The following is a 13802-nucleotide window of genomic DNA, read 5'->3' as shown; positions in this document are numbered from 1 at the left end:
TTTAAACCTAAAAAAAAAAAAACATTCATCTGCCTTTGGATATGACATGATAAAAAGGGAACTTAAGAATTGTACATATTTCTTTATTGAAAACTGCAAGAAAGGGTAGTTTAATGCTAGACGTGAAGTTTGGACCAACAACATAATTTAAATTCTAAAAATTCAAGTGAATAAGAAAATGATCAAATATATAATCAGCTAATTCTCCATAAAATTTCCAACCACATTTGTCATTTACATGTTTTTTTTTGTTTTTTTTGAGTATCTCCTTCAACCACTGAAGGCCACTAAGGCTTCTTGTGAAGACACATTTAATTGTGTTACCAGAAGAAAGTGTAGTACAGGTCGTGACACATGTAATTGCACAGAATCAGTGAAAAACAGCTGCTTCGTTTCACAGGAACGACAACAGCTTGAGGAGTTTAGTCTCTTCTGCCTCGGCCGGTCTTCAACCAGGAGACGAACTCTTTGGCTGCCTGGTCCTGCAGGTAAGAGCTCACGTCGCTGGTGTAGGTGCCGTCTGCATGGCGTCTGAATAAACTCCTGTAGAAGAAATACGATTTGGCATGTCCAGTCTGGATTTATGTTTTTTTTTTTTTTTTTAACATTAGGAAATGTTACTTTACCAACCATATGTTTCAAATGCTTCACTGTAACATTTAAAAATGCACTCACCCGTTCCTTTTTGAATTCTTCAGCCACTGGACAAAGTCTTGGGCTCTTCTTGTTTCCAGGTATTTGCTGTAGTCATTGGAAAATGTTCCCTCTGAGTGCCTCTTCATGTTTGGGAACTCACTGGGATCACTTAAAATTGAGTTTTCACTCAACAATCTAAAAGGAAAACGTGACAGAAAGAGCCGAGTCAAATGACTCACACGCACTTAGATTTAAGCTGCGTAAAAGAAGATCATGGAAAGAGTCTGCTGGACGGATTATTCCGCTACATCACAGCGACATTTTAGGTGTGATATTATCATCAACAACAAAATAAAGTCAGGCCTAATTCATTCATACCCCCTGATATATCTGGATGTATCACATCTATTCAACCACAACATTTGTTTCTGCTAAGACATCTCAGTGGCTTTTCGCAAAACTTTTATAGACTTTTGTAAAATGAGCCTCATTTCAAAAGAAGACATTATTAAAATTATTTATTTTGATTTTTCAGGAAAAAATGCTATGTCAAATTATATATATCTTTCTCAAAAATCTGTGGAAATATGGTTGCTGAACTTCTTCCAACTTTCCACGGGTATTTTTTGACAAATTGTAATTGGTGATGAGCCCCAAACTTTGAATTTGGAAGGTATCCTTGCCACCACAATAATCTTTACCTCCCTTCGTAGATTTAATATCAGATTCCAGATGGGACTCTGGGTGGACCTCTCCAAAATGCTAATATCACATCTGGTCAGAAGAAAGATACTGGTAAAATTACTTCAAGTCTAAATCTGCCAGGACTTACTAGACATGTGGAGCATAACAACATGTTCTTCCAACATATTATTATTATTATTATTATTATTATTATTATTATTATTATTCATACACACACCTGTCAAATATATCGCAAAGTTTACACTTTTGCATTTCAACTTCAAAAGTACTTTAAAAAAATAGAAAAAAACCCCTGAATCGTGGACTAACAAACATACACACCTTTTTGTCCTTTTATTCAACTAAATAGTAATAACATTTATAATATAAATAAATTATAGTAATGATAGAAAGTAGAAGAATATGAAGATTAGACTTGTATTAATTAGATTTTTTTCTTCTAAACACTGGCATGAATCAAACTGATAAGTGTGAACACTGAAATACGATCTTACAGCGGTGTTCGGTCTGTGTCCTGGTCAGGCACCTGCCAACTGCTTTGGATGATGACAAGGAGCATAAGTCCAGCAAGAGACTGAGCACTTTTCATTGTTTAAGCTGCCTGAAAATGAGCAAAAATAGAGACAAATAGTATATATATATATATATATATATATATATATATATATATATATATATACTTTTTTTTTTTACCTAAATGAGGTGTTTGAGCTTTCAGAATGGATTGTGAAAAAATTCTTACCTGTGTTCTTTTGTGCAGATTGTTTAAGAGAGGGATCTTGCTTGGCGCTGATTGTTATCGTTCTGCTCTCCTGCTCGTGGAGCTTCTTCGTGGTCTCCTCCCCGTCTGCTCGGCCTTATATAGCAGAGATGAGGAGCGTTCTCTCAGGTGACTCCCTCCGTCACAAAAACCTTAGCACATCCTCAACTACTCTCAAGCCATTAGTCAGCTTCTGGCTCAGTGCCCTGAATGTAATCTTGGTTAAAAAAAACAAAAAACAAAGCATGACAGCTGGACGGTCAAAAACATCTTTAAGTCTCTGAATCAAATAGTATCTACTCCAACATAAACATTTCTACAAATGATAATGATTAACTTTGACAGAAAACTGTTCAGCTCATTTACCCAAAAGACAAGAAAATAAATTAAATAATTAAAATTTTGGAAAAAAAAAATATTTAGCTAATACAGTTATTACCAAAACAAATGTAACCTATAATCTTAAGTCTAAATACCGCTGATCTTTGCTTTGATATTTCTTAATTTGAGATCCTCAACATCTGTAGCCACACTCAGACCTACAAACAATTTATCCAGTGCAACTTTCAATAACTGCTAGGAACTGCAAATGACCAGCCGTTTATATCTTAAAACAATGTTTATTGTATATCTTCATCAATGCAATATTACAAGTGTAAAGACACCACTCCACAGTGCAGTGTGACACATTGACCGTAAGTTATCACATTCACATAAAAAAGACAAAACTTCAAAATGCATGCAATGGCCTTTTCTAAAAAGTCACATATCTTAATAATAACAAAAAGGCTCAAATTTGTGAGCAATGAAACATGTGAAATTTACCTGACTGTTCGACATATTATTAAAAGTAAAACAAGGAAATTGTTTAAAATGTTCCTTTATAAATGCTGAAGACTCTTTTTTTCACATCTATTCAGGATTGAGGAAGCATTTCTGCAGAAAGTGACTCATGAGGATGTATGTATGATGAAGGGCTTGTCCCCTTAGAGAGTGATCCTTGTCAGTGTACCACTGAAATTAGAACCAAAACAAAATTACTCCGGAGATAACAAAATTAAAGATATGATCAAAGCTATCTTATATTTTCATGCAATAACTAATGGTGGTCTTTTTCCATTTGAAGCTCTCTTTAAACAAAAGCACATTTAAAACCAATATTAGTCTAGTTCCCTCAGCCAATATTTACCATTGCCTCAAAATCCACAAGTTCTTCCACCAGAGCTTTGGAGATCTGCGCAGCCTGCTGGAAATGGACATTGTCTAAAGGAAGAACACCAAATCACAAAGTGACTGAATGTCAGAGCTGAAATCTTATTTGAAGCAAATAGAAACCATTTGTGCGTGACTTTATTCTGTTACTAAGCAATGGGGGGAAAAAAAAAACAAAACAAATGTTAGCACATGTTCAAAAACAGCGATTAGTAAAGAGAAATCACAGAGCGTACCGTCTGCTGTGCCGTGAATAAGGAGGTAGGAAACCTTTTTAAAGTTCTTTGCTCTTGATATGACTGTGGAGTTCTATGAAACAGAAAAGAGAAAATCCAGAGAGAATAATGCAACTTGAGTCTCAAATCAGAACAGTGAAGTCTAATGGGCAAGTGTGATTTCAGAGCCGTATCTAGAAATTTTGAAAACATAAAACATACTGTAGATAAATCATGGCCTTCCCATACTTTTTCAAAGCAGGTAAGTAATTTGAAAAGAAATTTGGAAAGAAAGAAAACAGATCAGGCTTTCAGGTAATATTAATGGAAAAAAAAGATACTATTAATATTATTTGGACTAGAATGTCTGTTACTTACTTTGTAAGAGTCTGAATTCTCTGATGGTTTGCCCATGTAGCGCTCAGTGTAAACTGCATCTGCAAAAAAAAAAAAAAGAATATAATTTGTGCTCAGACCATTACATAAATATTAATTACAGTGTTCAAACAACTTATTCTTGAATTCTTTAGCACCATCAGCTACTCGTGTTTATTTTAACCCTTGTGCGTGCGCGGACTGGGGCAAATGATACAAGTGAATACTGGTGTGGGGTCGGTTGGACCCCATTTGTAAACACAGGGGTTAAAAATATAAAATAGTAAAGCTTACTCTGACTTTATGGCAGACATTTATGCTGTAGGAAGGGAGGAGAGAGATGTGAAGGAAGAAAGGTAGTAAAGAAGATACAATATAGGAAAGAGGAGATGTGTGAGGATGAAACTGATGCTTCTCCAGTTTGAACAGACAAAGCTGGTGCTAAACAAGGAAAAACGTATCACTTACCATAATAGTCCCACTTGGCTACTGGGGCCACGGCAATCCCACACTTGAAGAGTCCAGTGCCAGCACCCAAAGCCATTGAGGCGACATAGCCACCATATGACTGAAGATGAAGATTTAAACTCATAAATAAAAAATATATATATATTGATTTATAAGACAAAGAAAATCAATCGTCAAAATACAGGCAACCTACCCAGCCCCATATTGCAATTCTGTCCTTGTCAATAAAACCCATGTTGATGAATTTCCTGTAAGATAGAAATCACGTTATAGCTGAGAAAAAAAATAAAACAATTCTTGTGAAGTTCATTTTCTTCACCTCACTGCTGACATTTGATCTTCCACTTCAAAGGTCCCGAGTTGCCTGTAGATCGCGTGCATTATTTCATCACCCTGATAACCGCTTCCCCTTCCGTCAACACTGGCGACGATGATTCCGAGCGAACTGGAGAGGTACGTTCCCCAGTTCAGCTTGTTCTGATAGCTTACACTCTGACTACAGGGGCCAGCGTACCTGCAAGGAACAGAGTCACCATGAGGCCTTCCAAGAGGGGAAGTTGTGGCACAGTGAGATGTTGTTTACTCACACATCAATAAGGAGAGGATATTTTTTGGACTTCTGGAAATCTGGTGGCAACATCATTTGATACCACATATCTGTTTATTCAAAAAAAGGTTTGGAAAACAGGGAGGGACTGATGTTAGCAAGGAAGGAAACTTGATAAATATTTGTATATTTATTTTTAAAATGTGATAAGGTAATTATGCAAAACTAGTTAATTACATATCCAGTTTGAAATGATGTTTTAAACCAGAAAGAAAACTTACATGGAGAGTTTTAAATGAGAGTTTTGAACATGCATGCCTCACCAAATCCTGCAATCTTTACGGTGCCATATTTCATTGTTGGCATTTGAAATTCAGTCAGAAGATTTTCCAGCTCCTTATTGTCTTCCAAAATTGATAGCTCTGAAATAAAAATAAACACATAAACTTATATATATGTATATATATATATATATATATATATATATATATATATATATATATATATATATATATATATATATATATATATATATATATATATATATATATATATATAGTTGAAAATTGTTTCTGTGCACTCAAAGTTAACAAACAGATCAAACAGTCTCTATTTTTTTTTTTTTTTTACAGAAACTAAAAAAATACAAGAGTAAAAAATAAAATAAAATAAATCAGCAAACCATAAAGAGAAATACCTGTTCCTGCACCTGAGCCCCTGTTGTCCATAAGTGTGTAAAGGGGCAATCCAGGTCCTAGTCCAAACAAGACAGACATAAATTCGTAAAGACATTTCACACCAATATTAGCCATCTTTATGACATCTAAACTTTGATTATTGGTCACAAATGTTTCTTGCATGACTGAGTTATTGCTTGCGAACACATATAAAGCTAACTGACCATAGCAGTCCATTCGGTAGAAGGAGGCGTCATAGCTTAAGTAAGCTGAGTTGTACTGACACCTGTCTTCATGCAAGCCACAGGTGAGGCACATGGGGGTTGAGGGACTGCTTCCAAGCATAATCCTGATTTGAAAAAAAAGAAGAAAATCTCATTTAAGTTATGTAAATAATATTTTACAAGAGTCTAATTAGCTCGTCCAATAGTCTGTTTTCTTTTTTCAGTTTAACAAATAGAGTCTTCCATACTGGCAAAGATCTGTAAAAATGACTGAAATTAATTATTATCTATTTAAGTTGGTCTAGCAAAAAGCAAAGGATAAATATTGTGGTATAAAAAATTCATCCCCACTGTGCAGAACTTTGTACACCCTTTGAACTTTCTCACATTTTGTCACATTATAACTACAAGCTTCATTGTATTTTGATTTTGTATAGGATTCAGAATGATCTGAAAAGAGATCGTAAGATGAGATAGCAATAAATCATTTCACCAGAAGGTTTATAAATAACTTTTGGGTACATAATTTCATGTAAAAATGATGCAAGTTTTCTGCCTCCCTAAGATTACCCCAATATTGATCTTCAGAGGCAAGATATTCGCAAAGCTGCTTACTTGTAAAGATTTCTCTTGACAGGGTTCCTTTCATGCTGATTACTTACAAAATATCTGTAGGAAACAATTTAACATCAATCTTTTTTTTTTGACATTTTCACTGATGGATGTATGATTTTGCATTGAAGGTGTAGTAATTTCACTCACATGGCATCCTTGGTTAATTTTGATATGTAAATAACTTCCCATTTCCCAGACGTAATTGGCGTGGCTTTGCCCTTATTCGAAATAAAAATAAAACAACACGATTAAAGAAAGGCAGGAAGGAATTGATTTAGCTGTAAATTGCTATAAAAAAAATAACACTTACATTTTTTATGTAATGAATATGTTTGTAGCCTTGAGTGTCACTCATTACTTTGTAGAAACTGAGTTTATCCTTAGCAAAGAAAATAGGCAGTGGCATATACTGAGGGGAAAAAAAAACATATTTTAATAATCAGACATTAAATAGCTGAAATAAAAAAATGTAATTTGCTTTTTGGAAACTCACATGGCCAATCCAACCTGTCTTGCTTGTTTGCTCAAATTTCTGAAAAGAGTAAATGTTTTAATTCAGCATCAGTATAAATCTTGGAATCATCTCATTGAAAACTAGTGAGGATTTTCTGATAGGACAGGTAGCTTGAGTCGTGACATCCACCTCTTTCTCTCCCCAGCTGCTCCCATCAAAGTCGTAGATGGCTACGACCACGTGATTCTGTTTCCTTGTGAGCCATTGCACAGCGACGCGTTCATCTGTTGCCCAGGTCACTGAGCACAAAATGTGATCACTGAGTAAAAAGTAAGAGAAAATGACAAGGTTTTCAAATGGGTCAAACTGTGAACGCACCGCATTAACCTCCGCTTTAAAATCAGTATTACGTGTTAACGTAAGACTACAAGTTGTACAAACAAACCTTCCCGCCATGGAAGCAGGAGGAGCGAGCTGGGAATGGAGGGTGGGATTTGCGGTGTCAACGACAAACAGCTTCACCTTGGTAAGGTTTGATCCAGCCTATGGTAAAAGAAATTGACCAGAACAAATGGAATAATGCATTAAAATCCTATAATCTAAAAAAAAAAATATATATATATATATATATAAATAGCAGTAGCATTTGACAGACATTGTGCTTGGAAATTACTATACTTGTTTTAAAAGTAATATGATCAAACCTTTGGGTAAGGAATAGCCACTGTTATAGGATATTGCTCTGATCCGTACCAAGGGAACTCCACTTTTTGAACGTCTGTATCGTTAAACTGTGCAAAAGCCAAGAATTTTCCTGTTGATGACCACCATATTGCTCCGTTCGAAGCAAAGATTTCCTCTGAAAGTCATAAAAAACCCAGTTAAAATATGTCAAAGTAAAAACGTGGGTAAAAATATTTTTGTGTGTTAAATATTGGGCATGATGGTATCCATATTTGATTAACCGTTGATTTATTTTTACTTAGTTATATTTTTATACAATAAAACAAGATTCCATTTGAACATAAATATAACTTATTACAAAGCCATTACTTATTTATGATATGAGCTCATATTTTATTTTTAGACTTAAGTTTAGGAATTAGTCACTATTACACAATTTTTCGGTTTGAAACCAAACCTGGACTAACTGAGTAAAATCATTGCATCATTTCAAACCCAAGACAGGCTTAGCCAAAAAAACAAAAAAAAACAAAAGGTTGTTTTTAACCCAATAGCTTTTATAGTGCAGACCACCATGAAGCTCATTTACCCTCGTATACCCAGTCAGGAATGCCATTGAGGATTTCATTCTTTTTCCCATTGTGTGTCAGCTGCACTGGCTCAGCAGTTACGTTGGAGTTTAAAAAAATATTGAAGTTTGAGACATACGCCTGCAAGGTAGAATGTAACAATTATTTTGTTGAAGGTTTCAGCAAAAGGTTCAGTCAAAACTATAAATGTAAATGATTTTACAAACAATAGAAAAATGTTGCCATATTCGCAAAGCATCACATGTTTCTATTCCAGCAAACTAAGCAATACACCAGGGAACAAAGACTCACATATTGGTTTCCTTCTGGCGCAAAGCTAAAGTACTGGACCATGCGTGGAAGGCTCGCTGGCGTTACGAATGTTCTGCAAAGACATAGCAAAAGCATTTAGAGAGCAAATTGTTTTTGGATGAACTGAAAAAGACCCTGAAAGAACAGAGCTGCAAATTACACAATGTAAAAAAACAAAGCAAAATCTCAGAAAACTTAGCATCAAATCTGACAGGCGATTAAAGTTATATCTAGGATTTATCGCTGTCAACTTGATGGAAAAAAAAAGAAGAGAGAAATTAAAAAATAAACCTAAATTCAAAGCTCTCTGAACAGAAGTTACAGTTAAGTGCAAATTCAAGTAATTTATTGAAGGCTCTAAACCTCACCTATATCTGAATGTATCATCAGATTCCGCATCCAAATTACAGTAGGAGTATTCAGAATGTAAAAAAAAAAAAAAAAAGATGTGACATAAATGCTAATGGTGTAAATTTGATTGTTATTGAACGTCATGTAAAATTTCTGTACTTATAAGTGTTTTGTTTTCTTACACTTGACTCTCCAAGTCTAAGAAGGAGCTCCAAATAGGTTTGTGTTCTGGATGTATGGTAATATGTAAAACAGACTTAGTGGCGAACCTGACCAATGATAAAGACAAAATATTTTTATGAATAACCACATACTATTGATTAGATCAGTCTTTTGTAACAAATTGTTACAACCATAGAAAACTTGAAAAGTATTGTTGATTTTTTTATTTTTTTAAAATGGAAAATAAAGCCATATCTATCCAGTCTGGACTTTAGTTAATAATGTTATGCACTTATATTTAAATATTTTATGTTTAATGCAATCATTAACAATTTTGCCAAATTTTAAATTAAACCTTTTTTATATTTTTGGATTCTGTGTGAGACTAATTGACAAGACTAAAACCCGCCTCCTGGCTCTGATTGGTTGTTCCTAGTTAGCACTGGAGCACTAAGAGAAGAAGGATGAGCTCAATTTTTAACAGATTATGTTTCCCATCCTATACCGTTATCACATAGAGACATCTTAAAAATACATACTGCAGCTTTAAGTGTGTTATTAATGCATTTTTTTCTGACTTAGCTTAATATTTTTTAGACAGTTATTACTAAATCTGTCTACTCTTAACCTTGGTAAAGAACCTTTTGTTATACTTGTCTGGTAAAAAATGTACTCATAAAAATGATGATGATTGATTCTTTTTGCAAATCATCATGTTTTTATTTCCTTATGTTTTTTTTTGCACGTCAAAGTCAGCATACATATTTTGTGCACAACTACTGACATAGCAAGGTTTACTTACGATTGCGTCATGTCGTAGATGGAATATGAGGCAGAATAGGAATGTCTAAAGTTCTGCAGGATTTTAAGCACAGATTATGTTCCACACTTATACATCAGATGATTTGGCAGCTTAAAGAGAAACTTTACAACAAAAACATCTGTTGGGTGCTTCTCACCTTCGTGTAATTGCTTTCAAAGGCAGTATATTTATGATCACCTGACAACCAATAATCCGTGGCATCCACTTTTTTCTGAAGTCAAAAGAAGTATACGATCTTTAAGTAATAATTATGTTCAGATTAAAAAGTTGTAAAATTAATATATTGAAATAACTAGCTGCTTTACAAATGTCGCATTGCTCAGATACAAATACTTGTCCTTTGTTTCAGCATTGTGAAGGTAAACATTTCCATCTCTTTCTTTATGCAAATACTCTTTATCTGTAGCAACAAAAATAGGAAAGAAAAAAAAAAGTTTAATGGATTTAGATGAAGAGCACAACAGGATAGATGATTCAATAAACAGAATTACCCGACATCCAGTACAAATTGTAGGATTTCTTTCTGATGGTGTCATTAAAGTAATCCTGAAGAGTGAATGGCCTTTTGGTGGCTCCGGATCCTAGACAGATGCACAAAGACATGTTCATTTAAGCCAAAACCTGCTGCTTAAGCTATTGGAGCCATTTCAATTCTAAAAGCGCAAAATAATCATTTGTAAGTTAAAGTTCATAAGGCTTAATCCTAGTTTAACCCATTCCTTTTAGAGTAAAACAGAGTTGCAGTTTTCCCCTTAAAGGTAAAAGCTGTGTGGGGAGAGGTGTGTGTGTGTGTATGTGAATTCGATTCAAGGTATTACACACACATACAGTCACTGTGGAGGCTCGTTATTGATAACATGCACCCCTTTCCTACTGCTTTAAATGTAATTATATAAACCGATAAATCTTACTCTTATTATTAAAAACTGATTACACTTGCTTTTTTTTTTTTTTCTGGACCATTTTTCTTGCTGCTGTGCAGAGCCAGCTGTTGGCAGGGAGTGAATTTGAGTGTGGGTTTGTGGGTACAACAGTGATAAACAGAGGACTGAAGCTCCATCGTAATACATTTTATCACTTTTGTCTTTCTACCCATCAACAGGACAAGTATAACTAAAGTAAAAGCACAGGCGTCGCTTTTACTTTTTCCAGAGTGACTGTCTTGTCGACCGCTTAAACAAAATCAGGGCTGTTTTAAAGAGGAGCGGCAATCTTTAAATCTTCCTTTAAAACGTGGTTGATATTAAGGACATAGTGTAGATGACAAATTTCACACTTAGTTTGACATTCTTTACAATAAAGTTGAACTTCAACATGTTTCCACTAGACTTCTTGGTTTTTTATTTAATTAGTCTAGTTAATCTAATACAAATTTCAGGAGTGGAGATGAAGGACATCTTCCAAGACACCTGAGGGCATGAGCACATTAAGTCACTTTCCCACTGGCAAGTGGTGCACTAACCAGTTACTGTGCTGTTCAGTTCTACTCCAGGTAGCAAGCTTTTCCATTATATGCTCTGTCCCTTTCTGTTGTGGGCGGGATGTGATCGTGCAACAGCTGTGGTCAACTCTCTGCTGACGTTTCCAGCAACACTGAGCAATGCAGAACCTCAAGGTTGCTCCTCCCTACTAAGCAGCTCTCTGACAGCAGAAGGCATGTCTGTGGTCCACAGCTAAACTTAATTGTTGTTTTCAGTTTTCAGTGACGCAAATCACGAGTCAATCAACAAATGCAGTCAGCTGTCAATCAAATTGCTTTGGTGCTGTACCAGGCATGGTGCGGCTGATACTACACATGAAGTAAGTACGAAAAACTGACAGGAGCCAGGCAGAGCGGTGCTGGATCTGCTAATGGAAAATGAATCTGGCGGACCGGCACCGTCCCGGTTAGAGGCGGTCTAGTGGAAAAAACGCCTTACGCCACTGCTCTGGGCCCCAAAACTATCTAGGATCTCACATTAATGCTTGAATTGCAACACAGATCATAGATATAGAATGAATGACATTTGCTTATTAAGAATGAGAATTTTATTACATTTGATTTGATGGTTTCAGCATTGATAAATGAAAACATTTTAATTCATTTAATATTTAAATTTAAGATTTATAGAAACTGGCAAGCTTACTATGTAAAAGTTAAAAGTATAATGTTCGCTGTTGCACAGGGCCCCACAACAAATTCTGCAAAAGCCCCCATACTACCTTGGGCCAGCCCTGGCAACTGTGTATCAGCTTCTGAGAGGAGTGCTCCATTTCTCTCTCTCAGGGGAATATCTAACCTCTGAGCTAAGTGCCTATAGACTAAAGGGGAAGGTTATGCAACCCCGGGTAGTGGGATTCAGTCTTAATGCACCACAGAGACAGACAGACCAAGAAAGGAAGGCAATAAGCTCATAGTCATAACTTACTGCTGTAATAAACTGCTGGGATTGTTATTAACGTGATGACGACAGCCGCCCCTATCACTCCCAAAATCACCCTGTTGCTGAAGCCCTGTGAAAGAAAGGGAGGATAAGGAGGGGAGTTGTGGGGGGAGAGGGGGGGGGGTAAAACCAGCCAAATAATGTAGACACGCTGACGTTGCAGTATTCACTGAGCTTTTAAATGTTATTTTTATCTAATGCTTACTAACCATATTTGTTTAATAAACAGTTGTTTCATCCCTAAAAAAAAAAAAAAAAAAAAAAAAAAAGATTTTTTTGAATATTTGACGCGAGTTTTAAATCGCCTACTGACCATGATGGAGATGAAGTTGCCGCTCGAGCTTTCGCGTAATGTCCCTCAGAAGTCGCGTTTTGCAGTTTCTCCCCGGACACGCAGCCTGGTCAACATACTCTCACTCGCGGTGCAGTCGCCAACTCTGAATTATAATTCAATAACATAAAGCTGGGTACCGGAGCTTCCTATTCTTCCCTGTGAATTCCTGGAAGTAGACATACAGACATACGCACGCACTCACGCACACACACGCACGCACACCGAGGTAGACTTCTCTCTGGAGTCCGGAGCACAACTTTCCAGGAGCGCTTCCTAAACCCGGAGTGAAGCTCCGGGTTTAGGAAGCGCTTCATTCCTCACCGAGGGCAAGGCGTTCACGCATCAGGCGCGGCAAAACCAGAAAAACCGGCTGTCTTAAGTTTATTTATCTATCTCTCTATCTCGATGAAGCTCATTATCTTGGAAAAGTATTCATCAAATCACTTTTTTTTTATCTCTCACATGTCGTCACCTTACAGCATCAAAGCTGACTGTATTTTATTAGGGCATTTCATCCATTGTGTTCCTTATTTGTGTCTAATAATTTTTGAAAGTCCAAGTTGAAACAAATTAAACATGCACAGATAAAAAAAAAAGAAACATGCACACTTTTTTTTCTTATTGTCTTCAGTTAAATCAGAACAAATTTAACTTGTTTTAGGTCAGTGAAGATGGCAATATATATATATATATATATATATATATATATATATATATATATATATATATATATATATATATATATATATATATATTTTTTTTTTTCTTTTTGTTTAATCCCACAGTGATAATGAGACAAAGAATATGTTAGAGATTTAAAAATCAGAAGTTTACATACAGAATGATAAGAATCTCTTTGAACAATGAGGGAAAACCCCAATGATGATGTCACGATTTAAAAACTTCTGATAGGATGCAGTACAATTGAGTTAACTAGACACATATGTCGATGTATTTTGAGGCCACCCCCCCCCCCCCACACACACACACACACTTCTTTCTTGCTTGACAAAGCAGCCAAGATATCAGGAAGAAAACCGTAGAGCTGCACGAGTCTGGATCATTCTTGGTAACAATTTCCAGATGCTTGAAGATACCAAAATCACCCATTCAAACAATACACAAGTATTAACTTGATGGAAATGTTAACTGTCAGACCACTCAGGAGAGAGATGGGTCCTGTGTCCCAGTCAGAAATGTGCAAATCGACCTCAGAACAAAAGCCAAAGACCTTGTGACTGATGTTGGCAGAAACT

The 13802-nt window shown here is 35.7% G+C and overlaps 2 protein-coding genes across 2 annotated transcripts; both read right to left on the bottom strand.

Annotated features, from left to right (window-relative positions):
- Positions 1–67: 67 nt before the first annotated feature.
- On the bottom strand, positions 68–1945 carry gcgb (glucagon b). The gene is made up of 3 exons (XM_014976155.2): positions 1836–1945; positions 676–831; positions 68–543 (listed from the first exon to the last, which is right to left on the bottom strand). The coding sequence occupies exons 1-3, from the start codon at positions 1928–1930 to the stop codon at positions 423–425; spliced, it is 372 nt and encodes a 123-aa protein (XP_014831641.1). The 5' UTR covers positions 1931–1945; the 3' UTR covers positions 68–422.
- A 756-nt stretch (positions 1946–2701) lies between these two features.
- fap (fibroblast activation protein, alpha) lies at positions 2702–12894 on the bottom strand. Its single transcript, XM_014976145.2, has 26 exons — positions 12526–12894; positions 12198–12282; positions 10281–10370; positions 10095–10189; positions 9926–10000; positions 9769–9821; positions 8454–8526; positions 8162–8282; positions 7593–7747; positions 7334–7431; positions 7078–7207; positions 6928–6966; positions 6745–6843; positions 6582–6652; positions 6435–6488; positions 5820–5944; positions 5616–5672; positions 5242–5340; positions 4959–5028; positions 4691–4885; positions 4565–4619; positions 4372–4471; positions 3907–3965; positions 3550–3622; positions 3291–3364; positions 2702–3115 (listed from the first exon to the last, which is right to left on the bottom strand). The coding sequence occupies exons 1-26, from the start codon at positions 12526–12528 to the stop codon at positions 3014–3016; spliced, it is 2250 nt and encodes a 749-aa protein (XP_014831631.2). The 5' UTR covers positions 12529–12894; the 3' UTR covers positions 2702–3013.
- Positions 12895–13802: the final 908 nt, after the last annotated feature.

The sequence above is a fragment of the Poecilia mexicana genome, unplaced genomic scaffold (assembly GCF_051168715.1).
Source record: "Poecilia mexicana isolate PSO_F unplaced genomic scaffold, ASM5116871v1 scaffold_2, whole genome shotgun sequence".
Taxonomy (NCBI): Eukaryota; Metazoa; Chordata; class Actinopteri; order Cyprinodontiformes; family Poeciliidae; genus Poecilia; species Poecilia mexicana.
Note: the sequence above shows the minus strand (reverse complement) of the source record. Positions and strands in the feature narration are given on the sequence as shown.